This window comes from Pleuronectes platessa, chromosome 22, assembly GCF_947347685.1.
Source record: "Pleuronectes platessa chromosome 22, fPlePla1.1, whole genome shotgun sequence".
NCBI lineage: Eukaryota > Metazoa > Chordata > Actinopteri > Pleuronectiformes > Pleuronectidae > Pleuronectes > Pleuronectes platessa.
Window position 1 is genome coordinate 11,688,819 of NC_070647.1, and position 21,923 is coordinate 11,710,741.

At 41.7% G+C, this 21,923-nt stretch overlaps 1 protein-coding gene across 1 annotated transcript; it reads left to right on the plus strand.

Moving 5' to 3' along the window:
- Window positions 1-6,472: 6,472 nt before the first annotated feature.
- On the plus strand, window positions 6,473-21,431 carry LOC128429180 (eukaryotic translation initiation factor 4 gamma 3). Its single transcript, XM_053415462.1, has 3 exons — window positions 6,473-6,769; window positions 7,618-7,945; window positions 21,358-21,431. The coding sequence occupies exons 1-3, from the start codon at window positions 6,473-6,475 to the stop codon at window positions 21,429-21,431; spliced, it is 699 nt and encodes a 232-aa protein (XP_053271437.1).
- Window positions 21,432-21,923: the final 492 nt, after the last annotated feature.

Genomic DNA, 21,923 nt, shown 5'->3' on the forward strand with positions numbered 1-21,923 from the left:
TCCTCACACAGACCAGCAATTCATATTTGTCTTTTATCAGTTGTAACAACATTGTGTCCCTGACCTGAACTTCAAGTTTGAATTACAAAAGTCTAACCAGACCTGAATCCACTTTAACTTGTATGACGGAGTGTTACAGCTACTTAAAGGGGAAAAAAATTCTGATGTTTTGAGAAAAACATCCTAAAATTGCAATAACAATGACGTTATTTTGTTATTTCACAAATAAAACACTTGTTTGTCTCAGCATCACAAGTGTCAGGACATTGATTTAAATAGATTTAACAAGAAAATGAGTCCCTCCCAAAGAACATGTTTGGCAGTGGTCGATTGTGAGAATATCGTTGGTTAAATTTGAATGAGATTAAAACTGGTTTTGGATCCAGAAGGAATGAAACTCCAACAACTAGCACGGGTTCTCCTTGACAGTTATTTCCTCAAAATAAACATTGTCACTTCTTTCTCATAACATTGTGAATTTGTTCTTGTGATATTACAATTGTATTGTCCAAATGGCTTCATGATTAAATCTCCCAAAAATCAACATTGCCCTAATATAACATAGTACTTTTTTAGAATGGGCCAGGAAATAAATACTGACAGTGGTGGTTTAACCAAAGATAGGTGAATTAAAAGCAATTATCCACTTGAAATATCAAGTAGCATAAACATAGCAATAAATGTATAACCCAGTTAATCTGTAGAGTACATATATTAAAGCTGTTGTGTAAATGTGAGCGTCTTACCCACATCATGAAGCAGGTTCACCCTGTGTGCTGTGTTGTGACTGAACAGCGCAGCCACATTAAAGTTTGATAGATCTCCGTCTAATGAGGAATGAATACTGTTGACCTGACGTCGAGCCGCCTGCTCACGCTCAGACTGACGACTGTAAATAAACACGTATTAGCACACTTACTTTTAATTAGCTGGCTCAAAACAACAATTAGCATATGATTTTTATTTTTTTATTAGCATGGAAGTGGGCCACCAGCAGCCCGTCACTCATTAAGTAGAAGGGAACGCTGGCTTGTTTGTTGTTCAGTCGAATTTGATACGACATGATAAACCGAGTGGAAGAGAGAAAGTTAAATATGGAAATGAAGAACCACCACTGTCAAATAAAATGTTTAGAAGCTTAAAACATGAAGGTAGGACCCCAGTAACAAACTCTAACTGCGACTAATGAAGGATTATCTTATCTTAAACTTGAAAGAAAAGTTTTATTATCTAAAATGTATTTTCTTGAGATATCAGACAAAATATAAATAATCTGCAATGTCAAGAAACAGAAGATGTGATCATGAAAATGTTCATACTGTTGTTAATGGAGGAGTTCAAATAATCAAGGTTGTCAGCTTTACAGTGTTTGAACCACTGACTGCAACAGTCAAATAAAAAAAATCCTCTGCAAAGGAACTGCAGCACTTTTTTTCCCCCTTTTCCAAAATTTACTTAGATTTGAAACAAAAAAAAAGAAATAAAGCTGACAGACGTGTGTAGTTCAAGAACAACCTCATATCTTTCTTATAGCCGAAGCAATTATAGGAGACACTGCTTCATCAGCGGAATTCTGGAGAAGCTGGAGGAATATTATCGGGGCGACTGCAGCCCCCGATCCGATTGCAGTGCGCTATTAAAAAGTGGAAATCACATTGTCTCAGGCCGAGGATGAAGTTCAACCTGTAAAGGCAGAGGAGTTAAATGTAATAGTCTCGATAGGAAATTCCAAATTAGATTTTAAAAAAACCCATAGGACTGGTATCGGAAGGAATAGAGTTATTATTCATTAGTTTTCATTAGTGGAAAAATGTCGACATGAAAAATGACATTATTTTCAATGAAGGTGAATAAAGCAGACAACTGTTTTATGGCCTTTTGATTATTGCAGACATCTGTGTATTAAAAAGTGTGTGTGTGTGTGTGTGAGAGAGAGAGAGAGAGAGTGTAACCAATTCAGATTTTTAGCAACGTGCGGATACAGCATCTGTGTCCTTGACAGTGTGTGCATGTTCCTGTGTTTGATTGACAGCTCTGCACCAGTTGGGTTAGTCCACTGCAGAGAGGAGAGACCACTGGAGAGGAACAGAAATCAGCATGAAGGCAACAAATTACACACACACACACACACACACACACAGCCATTTATACACTTCTATCTCAGCTGAACACACACACGTACAGGGGCAGTGTGTAAGCACACACAGGCGCGCCGAGTTCCAACCCTATAAATTGTGTGCATTCATCAGGAAATACCCCTGATAACAGGCTGTACAACTTCACAGTGGGAATACACTTGTCGGAGGTTTTTTCAAACCCATCGACTCAAACACTCAACTGCTCTTTTATTTTGTATTCCTGTGTTACTGTTAATTTGACAAAAAAAAGTCCTTTTAGAGTAAATGTCTCTCACACACACACACACACACACACACACACACACACGCGCGTTCTCTCTTAACCCTGAGGTCAAGTGTATAATAACGATGTTCCTATGAATTGCTCAAATCACCTTGTCCTACTCCACATTTAAAAGCACTCAACCAGCCCATTTTAATTAGCCGATGAATGCCTGTGTGGTGAGAGTGATCATGGAGCCTGTGCAACACATGGATTTCTGCTCTTCACCAGCACAAGTGTTTTGTTGACCCACCTCGTCGCCACCGTTCTGTCGTTCGGTTCCGATCGCGATAGAGGACGTCTGTTTGTGAAAGTGATGCAATAACAAAAAATCCCCTCAGATCAATGTGAATAATACCAATTACTTGAATGTAAAAAGTAAATTGTAGTAATGAATGAATTAAACAAGGCCGAAACACTTACCATTCTACTTTTGTCAGAGTGAAACGAGAAGATCGATACCAAAAATATTTATGCAAATAAAACTGGCACGATGTATAGCAGGATTAACATATTTTAATCCTATTAGTTTAAGATGCAAAAAAGCTAAAGTGTAAAATTATGATTATACCTGCTTACGTGAGTGTTTCAAGAGAGTTTGGGGGCCCCATGTAAAATCATCCTGGAACAAAACCAAACTGATACTCCACACCTGCAGAAAACCACATGATACATGATGGATCTTCTATATTTTTAATCAAACTTGAAGACAGTAGTTTGTGGTCTCGTTAGGGGGGGGGGGTTGCCCATTTTGTCATGCAGCCTCCTGTTTGAAGCTTTTCCCCTCTCAGCTTGGGGGGGCCCATTCAAACTCCCTGCTTTGCCCACCCTGTTGCAACGCCCCTGCATGTTAGGCAACCAGCACCACAATCGAATAAACCTATAATGTTAGCTGTTTCCCAATCCTTATGCTAAGCTAAGCTAACCAGCTGCTTGCGTCATTGTACTTATTATATAGTTATGAAACTTTTATCTCCTCTCGGGAAATTGCCATTAAACCATTTCTATGAAGATGAAATATTCCCGAGTTTCTCTACTGGAGCCCTCTCCTCCTGGGTGTTCTCAGATTAGAAGCTTTCGAGCTGCGTTATTCTCTTCATTAAGAACAAAGCCTGCAATTTGCATCAGTGATATCTATCATCATTTATGCTAATGGGTTACCCACACAGGTTCACAGCCCGTATCTGTCCCTCATTTACTCGCACAGAGACAAAACAATAACACAGGGTGAGTGACAGCTCCGTGTCCGGCTGCTGCTGCATAAATCCATCAAGAGTGTTTCATCTCGTCCAGTGGTTATGCGAGCGTGTCCCTCATCATGTATGTGCAGCGACATGCATTGGAACCCATGTTTTCTTCACTGTTAATGGGTTTTTGTGTATTTATGTGGAGGTGAAGTACATACGATCGGAAAAAAATGTATGTGAGTTGGTGTCAGTGCATGTGTGTGTGTATGTTTGTGTGTGTGTTATGTGCACGTTAGCATCTGTCCCTCCGAGATAAGAATATGTTGCTGTAGCAGGATAAAAGCCCTTGAGACAAAAGTGGACGACTGTCGAGGAGCTGAAAAGAAGTCAAAAAATAAAACATGCGGATGAATGAGTGAAAAGCTTAATACCGTTTTATGCTCCTTTCATTAATTTTCCTTCTTGCTGTCTTTCTCTTAACACTCACTCCCACGTGCTTATGGCTGTCACACAATATCTGTCCTTGACTCTAAATCAATTCTTCCGTGACATTTACAGGAAACCACGACCTGGCGCTTAAAGGCATGAAGGAATCTTTTGAAAAAAATATTATATAAATTTGTATAATTCAAAAATAATGTGTTTTCTTTACTGAAAGGAAGGGACATTACTTCAATACATCAACGCATGTGTTATTACACTTCTATCGATACCTGCAGTTTTAACATTCACCTCTCAGCCAATCAGACAGCAGCATTTTCTGTGACAGCGATACGAAGGATGGAATATGAACATTATACTTCATACATGTATTAAATGGCAGAACAAATGCGTTACATGAGATAAAAGTCTATGAATACATTTTTGCTCATTTAACTTTGATATAGGTTACTGTGTGACGGTTAGAGGAAGAGGTGTGGGCAGAGAAAGATCATTAGAAGAGGAGAATCCAAGGAATAGGAGATGAGAGGACCTGTGATGTTCCCTGAAAGAACTTCCCTTCGCTTTCATTATGCTGAGACGTCCACCTCCTGACACCATGATGGACTCACATTTTCTATCCCTATAAGCCATTATGGCCTTGTCTTCACTAATGTGTCTATTTTCTATGCAAATAGCTTCAGTTTGAGGGGGCATCATTTTTATATTATAAAAAATGTGACATTCCGCAATCCCAAACAACCCTATACCCGTCTCCACTGCCCGGGAACCCAGTAGCTAGTGTTGTAGCCCCTGTCTTTGCATTGAGCCAGTATATATACTCTCTTAATTCCTTCTCCCCAAGGCCACTGTCCAAACTGTGCAAAATATTAAACAGTTAATGAAAATGCACAGCCTGCCTCAAAGCCATGTGCAAATGCTTCAACAGATTTGGTTAAAAATGTGACCGTGAGGCTGATTCTGAGTCTGCTCCTTCATTACACAGACTATGAGGTTTCAGTGAAATTAACTCATTGTCTTTCCCACAAAGTGCAATAGAAAATCCTTCCACAGTAGAAGTAGTCTGGGTTGTGTGGCACCTGTGGATTTCCTTACGCAACATAATTGAGTTTTTTTTCAGTCTTCGTAAAAAGCTTTTTCTGACAAAAATGATTAATTCAGTGTTTCTGAAATAAAACTGACCTCAGTCACACAGAGACGAAGCCATGTGGAAAGATACTGAGGTTTGTACACAGTGTCTCACTCATGCATCTCATGTAATATATCTATCATCTATAGAGGGAGAAGAGTAGAGGAGAGAGCACACAACCCTGTGGGGCTCCAGTGCTGATGGTCCGGGTCTCAGAGACAAGCTTGCCAAGACTCACACGCTGCTTCCTGTCAGTCAGGAAGTTAGTGATCCACCTGCAGGTGGGCTCAGGCAAGCTCAGCTGTGTCAGCTTGTCCTGGAGAAGAGCTGGGGCGATGGTGTTGAATGCGGAGCTGAAGTCCACAAACAGGATCCTGGCTTAGGTGCCGGGGGAGTCGAGGTGCTGGAGGACCTTCTGTCATTCCCATTTAGCATCTTAGTTGATGGAGACCCAGAATCAAATCAATACTTTCTTTTATTTGCATAGTCAGTATTCACAAATCACAATTTGCCTCATAGGGCTCAACAAACTGTACAAGGAGCGACACCCTCTGCCTTGTTACAGCAGCAAAGGGGACAGACAGAAATAGACACCAGAAAAGTAATAATAAGTGAACGTGTAATACTTTCTACTAATGCAATGAAATATAAAAACAATTTAAAAATACAAATAGAATATAATATACTATAATAGATAGTCTTGTTGTCCTTGTGACGGCACTAATCTCCTCTGGTCAGGGTCAAAAGACATAAGGTGAATAGATTCGTACAAGTGTGTTTGAGTATGTATGTATGTATGTGTGTATATTTATGTGTGTATGTGTGTATCTATCTGTATAGGTTGTTTAGATAAATTCATATGATGCATTTCACTGCAGGTTCCCATAGCAACCCCCCCCCCCCCCTCCCCCCACAGCTCAACAGTCAACTGACGACCTTTGAAGTCTGTTGTTACTTAAGAAACCGCCAGTTTTCACTTTTCGCTCAGTTCTCGTCTGACTACTTGGCTGGTTGCACCTGAACTCTGTTCTTTGGATTAGACTTGAAGTCAACTCAGATCTATTTGAACTCTGGTCTTTCACCTGAACTCTGGTCTTTCACCTGAACTTTGTTCTTTGGATTAGACTTGAAGTCAACTCAGATCTATTTGAACTCTGGTCTTTCACCTGAACTCGTTTCTTTCACCTGAACTCGTTTCTTTCACCTCAACTCATTTCTTTCACCTCAACTCGTTTCTTTCACCTGAACTCGTTTCTTTCACCTCAACTCGTTTCTTTCACCTCAACTTGTTTCTTTGTATTGATAGAAGAGAAAGATGTTCCGGAGGCCCCGTGCCAGGGAGGCTGTTGTGTCCTTGGAGGCATCTGCCTCCTCCAAGAAGCCATGGACCCCACCTGTCGAGAAGACAGAGGAGGAAGCTGTGAGGAAGGAGCAGGTCCGGCCTGAGGAGTCCGTCAGCTGTGTCACGGACAACTTTCAAGCGTTCATAAGTAACGAGGAGATGGACGGTGAGGAGAGCCTGCAGGAAACAGTTGAGCTGGTTTTCAAGAGGGCCGTGAAGAAACCAGACTCTGCTGGAGTCTTCGCCAATCTGTGTCAGCGCCTCTCAACAGTATGTGATGCATCTATGACTGGAAAATACTTTTATCCTGTTTCTTACTTAGTTGAGAAGTTTATCTTTTTTTGCAGGTTGTAACATTCATTTAACACTTTGATAAACAAGCTATGCTAACCCCTTAATGCACACCATGGGTCATATCTTTGAGATAAATGTATTATATCATTTAATATTCCAGGTATTCATTAAATAATCAGTTTTTGATTACCAGAAATATTGATCTTTATTTTTCCTTTATCACTTTATGAACACATATATTTTGTATTGGAAATACAATTCTTTCTCAGTAGTAATGGATTGTGAAGAAACTCTTAATAATAATTCACATTTGTTCATAAGGTAAGAAAGGGAAAAAGAAAATAATGATTTGTGTTAATCAAAAACAAAATTACTAATGATTATCTGAAATATTAAATAAAGAAGTTAATTGATTTCAGAGATATAGCAAAGAAACATTCATGCCATGCAGGAAATAACATAGGAAATTAAAACAGGTCATTTTTGACTCATGTTGTGAATTTGAAGTGTAGCGATACAAAAAATACTTTTTTTTTCAAATAGTAAGAAAGGAAAAATTTAAAAAAGGATTTGTGATGATCATAAACAAGTTAATTGAGGAATACCTGAAATACTAAATGAATCAACATGAATCATCACTTTGGTTAATCAAATAATAAGTTCATTTAGAGTTGAGGATAAAAATCGGCACAGACTGATCACTGTTGACCGCATTTGATGTTTGCTGTATAAAGTAATTCTTTACACATAAATAATCACAATGTTTTCCTAAGTATGTGAGTTGCATTTGTGTTAATATTTCCTTATGGTTTTCTTCTCTTCAGGTTGAATTCCAATCCTTGTCCGACTGGTCGGCCAGCGTCTCCTTCAGGTCCCTGCTGGTCAAGCACTGCCAGGCAGAGTTTAAGAAGAACTTTGACAGGGAGGACATTTCACGGAAGGGGGTGTCCTGCCTAGAGCCAGTCAGGGACGTGAGGGTTATTGATCGACTGAGGGAAGAGAAGAACAACGCCAAACCCTCCTGTCGCTCCATAAATACCATCCGGTTTATTGGGGAGCTGTTCCTCTCCAAAGTTCTGGATGAAAAAGCAATGCACTACTGCATCAGGAAGCTGCTGCAAAATGGAGACGGGCCGTCTCTCGAGAGCCTCTGTGAGCTCCTCCAGCTCATCCAGCAGGACCTGGAGGTGGTCACGTCCAGGGAGGTGATGGACTCGTACTACAACCAGCTGAAGTTCGTCGCAGAGAAAGGGAGGAGGGCACCAAGGCTCTCCCTTCTGTTGAAGGACACGGTGATGGCAAGGAAGTGAGCCCCAGAATTATGCTATCCACCTGGCCACTTTACGCAGTGCTGCAGAGAAACAGAGTAAAACAGGCAGAGATGATTATTCTATCTGTTTGTATCATCAGCCACATTGTCAGCAAGTACAATAATTATTGTCAGTGTACAGACTTTGGAGAACGCTGTTATTGTAAAGTTGTATTGTATTGTTTACCACAGTACATGTGAATGTAAATACACTTGTGATTTTTTCTATTCTAAATAAAGGATATGATCTGATATTACAAAGTGTGATTTTGGTTTGTGATGTCTTATCGCCGTAATATGTGCTTCTGAAAAACTGCTGCATCCAGTAATTATGAAGGAAGAGAAGGAAACATAACAAATCCTGATAACAGACTGATATTCATACATTTTCTGATAGTGCAGCTCCAAGTTGAGTTAATCTGATCATGTTGTCCTCTTCATTTGTTTACTTGAGAACTAAATAGAAGTTTTATTTAAGATGATATAACACATTTAAACTCTAACTTTACAAATTTCTCAAGTTGAAATCCAGAAAATAAAGTTATTTTCAGGCTTTAAGTCTTTATATAAAACTTCTATCCACTTTATAAATGATCTGTTCTGTTGTGCACGATAGGGGTTTGTGAGCTGTGGAGAGTTTTGTTCATAGAGAAATCTCCTACTACTGACTCCCAATTGTAAATAAACATTTTGAGAATAATTTTTACTGTTTCTTGTTATACGTGCGAGTGATGAATCAGAGTCATAATTCCATCAATTTTCTAAACTCAGAATCAGAATCAGAATTATTTTCATTGCCAAGTATGATTTCCACATACAGGAAATTGCCTTGGTGTCGTTCATTGGTGCACTGAACATAAAACAACAATATAAAAACAACATATACACATTAAACAACAATATAGAAACAACAATATAAAAGCAACATAAAACAACAATATGGAGCAAAATGGAACAAAATATATACAGTACCAGAGTTATGGGCACGTGCGGTGCTAAAGTGCAGAGATTGGTGATAGTGCCACTAATATATCAAGTATAAATTATGTGCAAGGGGTGGGGGGGGGACAGAGCCAGTGTGATGCAGGGGGCTTGTTTGTGAGCCCCACTGCCATAGGGAAAAAACTGTTCAGATGGCGCGAGGTTTTAGTCCTGATGGCCCGGAACCTTCTTCCGGATGGAAGTCTGTGGAAAAGGTGGTGAGCGGGATGAGAAGGATCAGCAACGAAACCCCTGTGCTCTCCTACTGGTCCTGGAGTGGAACAGGTCTAGGAGAGCCGGCAGGTCACAGCCGATGACCTTCTCAGCTGACCGAATGATCCGCTGCAGTCTGCCCTTGTCCTTGTCAGTCGAGGCAGCAAACCAGACGGTGATGGATGAGGTGAGGATGGACTCAATGATGGCTGTATAAAACTCAACCATCACTTTCCGCGGCATGTTGAATTTCTTAAGTTGCCGCAGGAAGAACATCCTCTGCTGGGCCTTCTTGATGGTGGAGGTGATGTTCTCCGTCCACCTCAGGTCCTGTGCGATGATCGTCCCCAGGAATCTGAAAGACTCCACTGTTTTAACTGGGGAGTCGCACATGGTGAGGGGGGAGCGGTTTGGTCTAGGCTCCTCCTGAAGTCTGCTACCATCTCTACAGTTTTCAAAGCATTCAGCTCCAGGTGGTTCTGGCTGCACCAGGAAGCCAGGCTGTTAACTTCCTCTCTGTAGGCGGCCTCGTCCCCATTGGAAATCCAATTAGGGTGGTGTCATCAGCAAACTTCAGGAGTTTGTCAGAGGGACGGCTGGAGGTGCAGTTGTTGGTGTAGACTCAGAATGATTACCATCATGAGGGATGACACTAAAATCAAGTATAAATGCGAACGTTGGGTATATTAGACATGATTTAATATTCTGATTTGCCTTTGGGGTTTTCTCATTACACGAAGGCATCATCTGAAGAGCAATAAGTGTGGTCGCATAGTGAGATTTGATGAAAAGTTTTCCAGCCGTCCTGCTCTGTTTCATTTTCCTTTCAAAAGAGAAAGTGTTGCTGCAGTGCTTTGCTGTCTCTCACCAGTTAAATTCTCTTCGTCATTGTTGTGAATGAAATGGAAAGTCATGGCTGCCTGGGAGGAAGCAGGAAAACATCGAGCAGTTTAAGTTTGGTCTGCTTTTGCGGAATGATTGGGAGTTTTCCTACAAACTTTGTCCGAAGACATTTAGCTTGAGGTTTATCCTGACGAGAAAACTTTGTGATAAAACTTTGTAGCCTGAAGCTGATAGAATAAGTGGTTAGAGCTGTGTGGAAAACTTCAGAAGTCACCACAGGAAGGCAAGTTCTCATCCGGCACAGCAATCCCGTCACTAATCAACAATAATTACAGTAGAAGTCGTTTACCAGTCATGGTTCCTGACAAGATCTTGACTCCAGGAGGTGGAATGTGTGCAGGTCAACAGCAGTGTTCAATCTGAGCCGAGGTTATAGCAGTTTCTACTGGCAGGTCTGCTCAGCATGTGCAGCACAACAGCAGCTGGAAGCCGAGAGTCAGACTGAGCCGTCGGCTTCACTTAGTGGAAGTAGCATCTTGTTTTCAGCTCAGCAGCATCTTTGGTTTGTGGGAAACGAGTTTCCATTGCAGGAAACCCAGTGGTCATGAAAAATACAAGCACTAGCATACAGGCCTGTGGAGCAGCGTATTACCACCCATAATTACGTTTTAATAAGTATGACAGGAGCAAATATGGACGACAGGTGCTGTTATATAAATTACAATGCAACAGTAATAGTAGTTATAGCTATATTTGTATTGCCGTTACATCTTGTTTCAGAATGAGGACGAATAAGTCAAGAAAGAAGCCCAATAATAAGACAACAATTTTAATCAAGGGCGACAAATAGAATAATACATCAATTGAAAAAAGTAACACAATAATAGCTAAAAACAAACAAGTTAAATGCCATTTGGTAAAAGTAAGTTTCGAGAAATGTCAACAGACCTGCTGTAATTATACACAAGTAGGTATTGCCTGCAGGTTTTTTTCCCCTGTAACCATGATGACAAATATTCAATACGCTGCCTGACAGTACACTCCACTTGTTTAACATTGTATCCATGGTGACCAAGGCTTCAGGAGACGTCCCTGTGGGTTGTCCGTCCTTTTCAGAACATGGGACAAGATGGTGGATAATCTTTCGTGTGTTTCAGAGCTTGATGTTAAGACGTTAAGAAACCATCAGCAGCAGATATCAACGATCAACAGAAGCTGTTAGGGGACGTATCGTCCGTTGTGTTCTATAGTGTCAATAGTGCATTTTAATAACAGCATTGTTAGCCAAATATACAGCGCAGAGTGCTAATGCTCTAATTACAATATCTATTAGCAGCCAGTAAGCTTTCTAATGGAGTTTTTGTCTGTGGGGATGTTCTCTCTAATTAAAGAGTATAGGTAATTTAATAGCAAATATTGTGCATCGGCAAAACATGTTTATGGAAAAGAGGCAGAGTATTAATATTGAACACACGTCCCAGACTTTCACTTGATTATCACTTACATCCAGTTAATGAAGACGAGTAAAACGGTTATCGGTCGGAGCGATGGCCTTATTGATGAAGCCCTGGGCAGTAAGAGATGACACCCAATCCTCCAGATCAATGTCCCTCTCCTCTCGGCACCGATGGAATGATTCTGCTATGAATCAGTAGCACAATACAGAGTGTGAATATCTCCAAAGAGAAAATGAGAGGCGATGACTAACGCTTTTAATTAAAGCAGAAGATGTTGGATGATGCGTACACGATTTCCAATTGTCCTCGCTGCATCAAACTGTAACATTGAGTCGTCTTCATTAAACCTTCGGCTCAGGTGTAATTTCTCTTCTCGGTGACGCCGCTGGTAAACAAACAACCGCTTCAAAGGCTTTCATATCTTATCGTGAGGCCGGGAAATTAATATTGAGAAAGTTTTAAAACCAGCACGTGCTCGGTCTCGTGTGACGATAAAGAGCTTCTGGCAGCGTCGAGCCTCATAAAGACTGTGGCCATCAAGGGCCCTTCTGAGTCATCTGTTGTACCTCTCCTTAACAGCCACTCAGGCTAATCCCCCCCCCCCCCCCCGTTATTGAAATTAAATATTTCTATTAGATTAATTTCTCCCTCAGCCTTTTTTGTCTCCCTTTCTAGATGGGGACTCCTCGTTGTTTTTTCCTCACGCGTCCTCTCTCATAATCCGACTGAATGAGCGTGTGCACCACATGGCCCCCGCGCACCTGCACCTCCTCACACATTCTCATATTTATTTATTACACTCGGCCCTATTATTGAATGAATGCAGTGAGTACTATCCCATCTGCTGGATCTGCTGCTGAATGCCAAGCAGTATTCTGTCAAGCCCCCCTTTCTCTCTCAGTCTCCCCTGCAAACCTCATCGCTGTGGCTCGCTCTCTTTCTCTGGAATCCAATGGGCATGTTGGCGAAAACACACAAGTTGGTTGGCTGACAGAGCAAGTGAGGGGGAAGCCCTGCCCGCCACATATCTGGGTGACTTTTTGTGTTTTAGTGCCGGGCAGGCCGCCCAATGACGTGGGCTGCTCTGTCCCTGATGGAGAGGCCGGCCCTGCTGTACAATTGTGTGATTGAGGGACTTTCTGTATGACTGGAGCTGGCTCATCATCTAGAATACTGAATGAATGAATGAATGAATATGTAATTATAATATTATAATTTTTACTTGAATGTTCGTCTGTCTGGTAGATCAGAGTCACTCACAACCAGGTAACTAAGTAGTAGTTATTACATTTTCTATATTTCGTTTCCCTCATTGTTTAATACAAATTGGTGAATTGGTCGATTTTAGCTCGTATATATGATGATAGTATTTGTATGTGGGCAACCTCAGACAATGATGCTGCACTTCTGGTTCTTCTCGTGGCCCAGACAAAGTAGATGTGGGTCTCACTTGGTAATTAGCAAATGTGGCCAGATAATCCCGGAAGAAATGTGGATCTCTTTTGGCAAACATGCTGCGTTTAGGCACGATGTAATCTGGATGTGAACCTAAAGTTGCCCATGTGCTAAATGGTGAATATGGAACAAATAGCTCAAATCAAAGATGGGCCACCTTTGGTTGACGTGCAGTGTTGCTGTGGCTTGCTTGTGGCCCAGATCCGGCAAACAGGAGCTGACTGCCTAAGGGCCATCATTCCAAGCACTGTGTGGGCGGGATGAGAATGTGGCAGAGTGACAGTGTGGGCCGAAATCTGGACAAAAAGCAGGTTTGTTATGTGACGTGGTAAAGTGTAAAACTTATTTTTACCCTGTGTGTTGTCCTCACTGGGAGCAGAGTGTTGCTTCCCCTCTGGTAATGCTAATGTGAATGCAAACCCTGATTTTTCCAAGAACTCCTCAAAGTGTACAAATAGAATTCTTTTTTTTTTTATTCTTTTTTTTTTTTTAATAATATTTTTTATTACATTTTCTTATAACACAAAACATGCAGAACTGCTCAGACACGACACAAAAGGAAAAAAAACAAATGTGGGTATGTGGGTACAGTAGATAGAAAATAATTAAGAAAATAAAAATAAATGACATTGGGCACATTTTACAAATAGAATTCTTAAAGTAACATCAGTTTTCATAAGAAAATATCTGGTTCAATCTGTGTGTGTGTGTTTTCTTTTGACAGCCTAACTGGAAAGTCTTTGTTGGCTCTGCAAATTGTTCTCCCCTGCCCGATGCATGCATTTGATTCAGCAGGCATCAGATCGATAGGAGGCTTTTGTTGTGAGCATTCGTCTCCCTGCTTCTCTGTTAGTGAAGAAATGCTGAGTCAAGAGGCAAATAATGCCACTTAGGATTGTTTCCCCAGTCTGCATTTGATTGGACCACTTAAGTGTGTGTGTCGGTGTGTGTGTGTGTCTGTGTGTGTGTCTGTGGCTAACTCCCAAGTGCTCTTACAATTTGATGAGTTGTTTATCTTTGCAGTGTGATGACTGGTTTGTTCAGGTTAAATAAATTGTCTTTTATAGGCTTTTATCCTCTCCGTTCCCCTCTCAGGCTCTCAGCTCTTTCTCTGTACGTTTATTTAACATTCCCTATATAAACTTTTTTATACAATTTTAGGAGATTCATCGCTACCATTACCCGTCCTCTGTTAACTACAATCTCAATCATTACACGTCCCAGAAAAGGATTATCTTAATAGCGTTAAATAGACTAGACACCAAGTCTGCCTTTTTCCAAATGAGTCAGTGTCTGGAGCGGCTTTCTTTGGCCACTTAAACAGGATATTTCACAGAAGACTCCTACAGCCTCAACACGATTTGTTAGGACAAAGTTCCTGTGGATTTTCATTTTGAACTATATTTTTATTCCTGGTCCCACTGTGTGTGTTTGCCCCAAGGCCTTCACAGCATCAGGTCCAATTGCCTCTCAGTCTCTGAAATGACTCTTTCCCTGAAAGTTCACGTCTTGTCTGAATTCATTTTATTACGTTGTATCGTTGGCAGAATATTTGTTTAGTTACACATTGATCAAATTGTCAGTGGAGTGTACTCCAAACATTACACTTCAAAATTGTATGTGGTACTTGCTTCAGTTATATGGTGATACAGGAGAGTTATTCCTCCACGAGTGAATAGTAAATTGAAGGGGAAATGTAGTTGAAATGCAACATTATTAGAATTTTTGAATTAAAACTAGAACTTGCATTTACAACACAATAAAAATAGTTTTGTGATGTCACAGAGAACCTGTATTTAATTTTAATTTTTTTTATCTTAGATCACAAAAATCCAATCAGTAAATATTTGGATTTAACCGAACATTTGCACCAAATTTGACGAAAATTCCCTAGATAGGTTCTTGAGATATCTTGTTTAGAGGAATTGGACGAGCAGAGAAACAACCCCGAAAACACGACGCCTCCGGCCACTGGCTTTCATCTTTCACTCCACTGAGGCCTGAAAACAAGCCTGAAAATTATGTGTACGCCGATTTAGTCTGACGTGAGTGTACACTGACATGGTAGCAACTGGCTGAATCTTTCACCAGGAGGTTTGACCACGTCTGACCTCTGACCTCTGAGGTAAAAGACGAGAATGTCAATTGTGTCTGAGAAGAATTAATAAAACAGCAAACCTCCACAGGAGCAGTCCCTTTTCTTTTCTTTTTTTTTACAAAATGACATTTCCCATTCATCACCTGTTCAACAAAATACAAACGGGAACAATGGAAGGGAGAAAGTGGTTGATGGTGGAGATTATTATAGGATGCATGTAGAATACCAAATTTTGGAACAGTGGAGGGTTGAGCCCTCTACATAAAGATGTAAGGCTCTTCTAGCACAGCCCATTCCCCTGGTATCCTTACCTCACAGGACACACATGCCCCAAGGGAATATGTTGTGTCTAATTCCGTGTTTGTTGGTCAGTTGGAGTTTGACATCTTTGAGTGTGTGCAACTCTGTGAAGGTAGATTGAATATAAGGGGGCTGTTGGACTTTAGGAAGGTACTGTATGTGCCATCCTAGCGGTCAGCGTGGTACATGGCACAAGAGAAGTATTTCAGAATAGATTCGGATAAATAGGCGGATTCAAGAATGTCTTTCTTTTTCTCTATGTATGTAGCTTTAGCACAGGTATCACTCTCTCTGTGCCCTTGTGGTTTATTTCTTTCTCATTCATTACTGGCTTTTGAATGCTACCCCCATCCAAGTCATTTATTTTTCTTTCATACCGACTAATGCTGGGTAATTTCTTCATCTCTATCTTCCCCCCCCCCCCCCCCCCCCCATCCTTTCCCCCCACATCCTAACTCACTTCATTCACGCCGTCGCATTAATATCCCATCGGAAAATCACAATGCAGACGGTGACAGAAATAGGAAGCGTGAGCCGGTGCGATATCAGGCCACATAGACTTCTCATTACAGCGTAACAAAGCCAGGTAGGAGGAGGTGCATTACCGCGCGCCGTGACAATAGGGGAATTTACACCGTGTTTTGTGCGTCTTTAAACTCTCCCAGCAACAATGCGGACAAGCGTATTAAATCTTATTAAGAGCAAGACATTCATTTTGCAGACGAATCCCTCCCTCCCCACTCCCGGTGTTTTCTTTTCCTTTGAAAATCCAATTTTGAAGTCTTCAGTTGTTGAATGCGAGGCTCTGACAACCTCCTGTGGTTTCCACCGGCGGGTTGCTTTGTTAAATTATTTCATTTTTAATGATTTCTCTCTTTACATTCTTTATTTATTGGCTCAATTTCTTTTTGTCTGCTTTGCTTCTCTCTCCTCTTTGCAAAGCTATCCCCCTACTATTTACTATCCTTGCTGTATTTCCTGTGTTCAAAGTCTATATTATCTCTTTCCATCAGCTTTCTGTAAATATCAGTCAACTCATCATGCCTTCCTGTCGTCCTTGTTTCCCTCCGTTGAAATGAAACTGCCCCGAATGACCATAAATGTAATATATCACACTCTGACCTTCTCCTTTTCTCTGAGCAACTTAGTTGACACGGCGCGGCGACAGATTTCTTGGCCCTGTATCAATTAGACGAGTCAGACTGCTGAGCTCGGCTCTTTTTCTCCACGAGTTGTGAACCTCTCAGTGGCTCGTCTGCGGTCATTCACACTTGCAGTCACACACCCCGGCTCGGCTTCTCCTCGGTCAAGACTGTTTGTGTGCTGTGTAATGTACTCCGGCACTTTGGCACAGAGCCCTGGTAATCAAGACGACCGCGATTCACCAAAGGGAGATTTGACATATTCACACAATCTGACTCTGAGGGCATTTTCACATCTGAAAGTCAGGACTATAGTCTGAACCATGTCTCTATTACCATTTGATTGGTTTGTAGACATATTTTCAATCAGCCAGTCGTATTTGATGAGATTTTTGAACAAATTCTAAGAGAAAAGGTTGTTTTTTCCGTCTGAATCTGAAAAAAAATGAATGAACCGGTTCATTTGCTTAATTTTCTTGCCACTTTAATATCATTATGAAATTAATATCAGCAAAATCTTTCCAAACAAATCTTTTCACACTGCAAATGATCTAAACAGTGCTTCAATTTCATCTGGACTGAGACAACCTCTTTTTGTCAGACTAAATTTGATCATTTGGCCTGGACCTTGGTCCGAGGCACCTTTTTTTGTTTTGGACTAATAAGAAAACTCTGCAGGTCCAGACCAATCAGTGCTGGTGTAAAACATTGGAAATGAAACCTACTAAGAAAATAACCTGTAGAGAGAAGAATTATTTCCACCGACATGCTCAGGGTTGTTTTTTTAAACTCTTGACAGCCAGAAGTTATTGAATGAACATCTGCAAAGGTCAACACGTCAGATACAAATAGGCTGTGATTAGATCTGCTGCGTGTTTCTGAGCAAAGACAGAAATGGACACTCGTGAAAGAAAGAAGAACTGTGGACATAATGGTAGATAGTCAGAGATGAGGGGGAACGATAATGATACAAGCTCTGGAACATTAAACACATTGAGACTACACCGGCTCCGATTTGCTCTTATCAGTTGAAACAGCTATAATCCTTATAAAATTGCATCATGTGTCCCCCCGATTAATTAAATCCCAAACGCAATGTGGATTGAACTAATGAACATATCCTCCTGAATCCGTTTATTAATTATATGTTAATTTTAGTCTTTTATTCTCTTTCACAATCTCACTGAAAGAGTTTTTCCGTCCTAAACATCCCCACACATACAGGAGTCATGTCAGTGGGAGTCTCCAGAGGGATTTTCAATGCTTAAGGCTCCTCTTTCCCCAAAGCTCATTGGAGACACACTCCTGTTCCCTACACACACACACACATACACACACACACACACACACACTACTGTATATACAGTACAAATAATGTACATGCTCAGAGACCGGTACGCAGACATATGCAGAGGTGTGTTCCCTCGCCCGCTGCCCCTCTCTCTCTCCCTACTGACAGCCCCTGACAGCCCGGCCTGTGTTAAGCAGTCTTCAGAGAGCCGCTGCAGAAACAGCCAGACGAAGGGTTAAATGACTGTGGGATTTCTCCTAACGTCAGTAAGAAACCCCCACTGGTCAGCAAAACCTGCTAGCACATGTCAAACTGTCTTGTTACCCAGCCGTGTGTGTGTGTGTGTGTGTGTGCATGTTTCGTCTGGTCAGCTGGTCTCTAGCATGGACAGTATGTGTGTGCTGGAGGGCATGTTGTTGTTGTTGTTGTTGGAGTGGTGGGATGGTTTCACAGAGTAAAGAGCACGCAGGTTATTTCACAGGGACACGCTCAGGTGAAAAGATGAATTTCATCACAAAACGCTTCAGCCGATGGGGGGGGGGGGGACCCAGAGCCATTAGTCAGTGAATACCTTCGCCAAAGTGGTTGCAAATGGTAAATGTATTTATATTGCAATTTTCTAGTCTTGATGACCACTCTAAGTGCTTTACAGAAGAGTTTTTGCCATTCACACAAACATTCATATATTGTAAATTTATGTGCAGCACTTACTCTGTCTTGCCCAAGGATAAGTCAGCATGCTGAGTGGGGAAGACTGGGATTGTACCGCCAACCTTTTGGTTAGAGGACGACCCCCCCCCCCCCTTGTTTTGCTTTCTTTTACATTTCAAGATTCGCTCTTTTTCAACATTTGAACCATTTCCCCAAGAAATACTTCATGGATCTTAATGGAAAATAAGGCACATTTAGGGAACTTATTTTTAAGACTGTGTTTAATTTGGTACACCTTGAATTGAAAGGGATTTTTCGGCCATGGCGGAAGTGGTGTCCACTACCCGTGTGCCATCCTTGTTTATAAAGTACATTTCAGTTGGTTTTGCAGGCAGCTACCCGCCGCGGACGTGTGTACTTTGCTGAATATTGAACAGCGTGTATACTCAGGGAAACCTTTGCAACCTTTACCCCTGGTTCCCATATTATGAGAGGAGAGTAAAGTAGTTTACATTAAATCCAATATGTCACGATGTAGCTCCGTGTAATAAGGGAATGCGCCCTCTCCTGTAGCGTATAAATAATAAATGAGCACAGTGTGGCCTTCCATGGCTGATAAAATAATCCATGTGAGGTGAGGATATGGCTGTTTTGTGGGGGTAATTCCACAGACAAAAATCGACACAGTCCATACAGTGTGTAAATTGACATGTATGTATGATCGTACAGCTGCTGAATTCACATTGCAGACCAGAAAAAGGAGATGCTTGATCAGGCAGATGGCCTCACATCCATCACCGAGCAGATGGCTTAAAATTGTTTATAGTTTCAGCCACTGAAATAGCCCACAGACACAAAAAGGCCATCTGGGTGCACGTGGGGGGGATTCCAGCATCAAACCCATCTCCTCAACCGTCATTTACCATCGCTGACCGAAATACAGCCTTCTCAGAAAGGAGCTCGGAAAATGCAGGAAAAGGGGGATGAATGTGATTGGCGAGATTGAAAGATAATTCCAGTTTATCTCAACTCAAGTGTGTTTTTCGTAGTTTGGGCCATGATGGATGGGGGCTCCTGATTGCATCATTATAACAAAGGTAATTGTTGAGATTTGGGAAGATGCCAACATCGTAACAATGAAGTCCAATGGGGCATAAAACACGAGGGTGTCCTTAAACCGTGATGGATGACTGCAGTTGACAGATAAGGTGAATCTCAAGGTCAAACACTACTGAGTGCACTCACTTGTTCCTGATCGTATTCACTTTCTGATCTCACTGTGGATAAGTTTTCAACTGGAGTTTCATTTAAACCTTTTTGTTGATCTGATTGCTTGTGTTGCCTTCAGGGACTTTTATAATAAATCAGAATTATGTTCTATTTAAGCCCAAGACAAAACCAGACAGAGTCTTACCTGCTGTCGTACCACTACACTCAACAATCCTCTCTCACCAATGCCACAGTGTTTCTACACATAGCAACTTCATCGGTTGATCATTCTGCACCCGTCAGCAGTTCTGAGATGGAGGTGAACCAGCAATCAGCAGCCGCCGACCCTACTGTTCACAGGTCAGGTTGTCTTCTTAGTCTCAGTATATGTTCAGGGCTCATGCTGGCCTCAAACAGCTCACTCAACAGTTCACAACACAACTCACCCAAACAATCTGGGCTTCGTTACAGTGAGCGACAACTCAAGCCGACGATTGGACTTACAAATGCTTCTTTGTTTTGGTCGGCTGTGTGTTTGCATACAGAGCAGACAGTCTGATGAGGTCTCAGAGTTCCGTTTGATGTTTCCCCCCCCCGCCGTCTCATCATCGAACAGTATGCTTTCTGTTGCGGGTGGGGGGGGCACACACATAAAGCGCAATATAGCATCAGGTCCACCATATGGCTATCTGATCTGTACAGCTTGAGCCGCTCTGCCAAACTGCGGGAGCTTGGCTCGCTGCACGCTCCATTTCAAACACCTCAGATGTCAGTGAGTCATCGGGCTAAATCATACCACAGGTCCATGAAATTCTAGGGCAGGACTTTTAATAGTTGCCCTCACTACCTTGAATTCACTGTGTGGTGTCAGATTCAGCAGAAATACAAGAGAGGCATGCTGTTTGACAATCTCTCCGATCTGGCTGACATATACAGTAACACTGTATTTGAAGATGGATGTAATGACTACTTCCGAAGAAGTGACACCAAACTGTCTTGATTGCCACCTGGTGGCTGGCGCAAGGAAGTTATTTGATGCTATAAAAAAACAAAACAAAAAAGTGGAAATGTCATGATTGACAGCTGAGACTGACTTGGAATTGGTCAAGCACGTGTATTGTCGGGAGCTCCATCCTGCAGCTCCATCCCCTGATGGCTGCTGCACAAACTCTGGCTCCAAATGTTCAAGATGGCAGCGTTCACATCCTGTATATGTTGGCTTCATTTCTGGATAGTGGGAGGAAGTGAGGACACGTTGTCCATCTTTATATACATTTTATGATTGCAACCTTTTTGTTTGTCTGTAAACTGATCCAAGCTAAACTGAGTTGACTTTCTCTTGGCTCCATGCTTCCCGGACAGACATGACTGTGGTATAGATCTTCTCATCTAACTCTTAATCAAGTGGCTTCTAAATGTGATTTATTTGGGTTACACCTCACAGATGTATTTGCTGCTCTTCTCTCGCCTTTGACTCCATCTTGTGTCTTTATTTTTAAACGAACCGCAATTAAATGGATTTTGTAAAAATGTTGATCCGCTCCGTGAAGAAACAACAGTCCACCGCCAAGGAAATGACATATTGCCTTTTTGCACTTGTCTTATTCCTGTGCAGATGATGACAGCCACAATCTGGACACAGTCACACTCGTTGTCCCTGTAACACCAGCACTGATGATGTTGAATTGAACCCTCGCTGGTGAATGCTCCCCAATCACAGCAGGTCATGAAGTTCCCAGGTGTTGACAAATTGAAACAATTACCTGTTTCATGACAGAAAAGAGGGGGGACACTAGATCGCTGAAACACGAGTGGTGCTCTGTCATGGTTCGAGTTTAAATTCATTTGAGCTCTTAAGTCGTGGGTAGACGTGTTGCCTTCGGTTCAAAGCAGATAAAGGTCCTCATGCCGAGATGATCATGTGAAGGATCCTAATAGGTACACGCGTCTTTTACACACACCGTGACGTACAGACATGTTTATTGAAGCTGAGTAGCGTTTTCCCATTATCCCATAGGTGAGGTCCACTCCCCTCATGCTCACACCCTTTGCGTTGTGTCAGAATTTCATTATTAATACATTGCATCAGTTCTGAGGGCACAGGCAGGGAGAGTGCCTCTGCGATTCCTCATTAGCTGTTATCAGGAACATGAGCTGAGCCGAAACACAGGCTCATTGTGA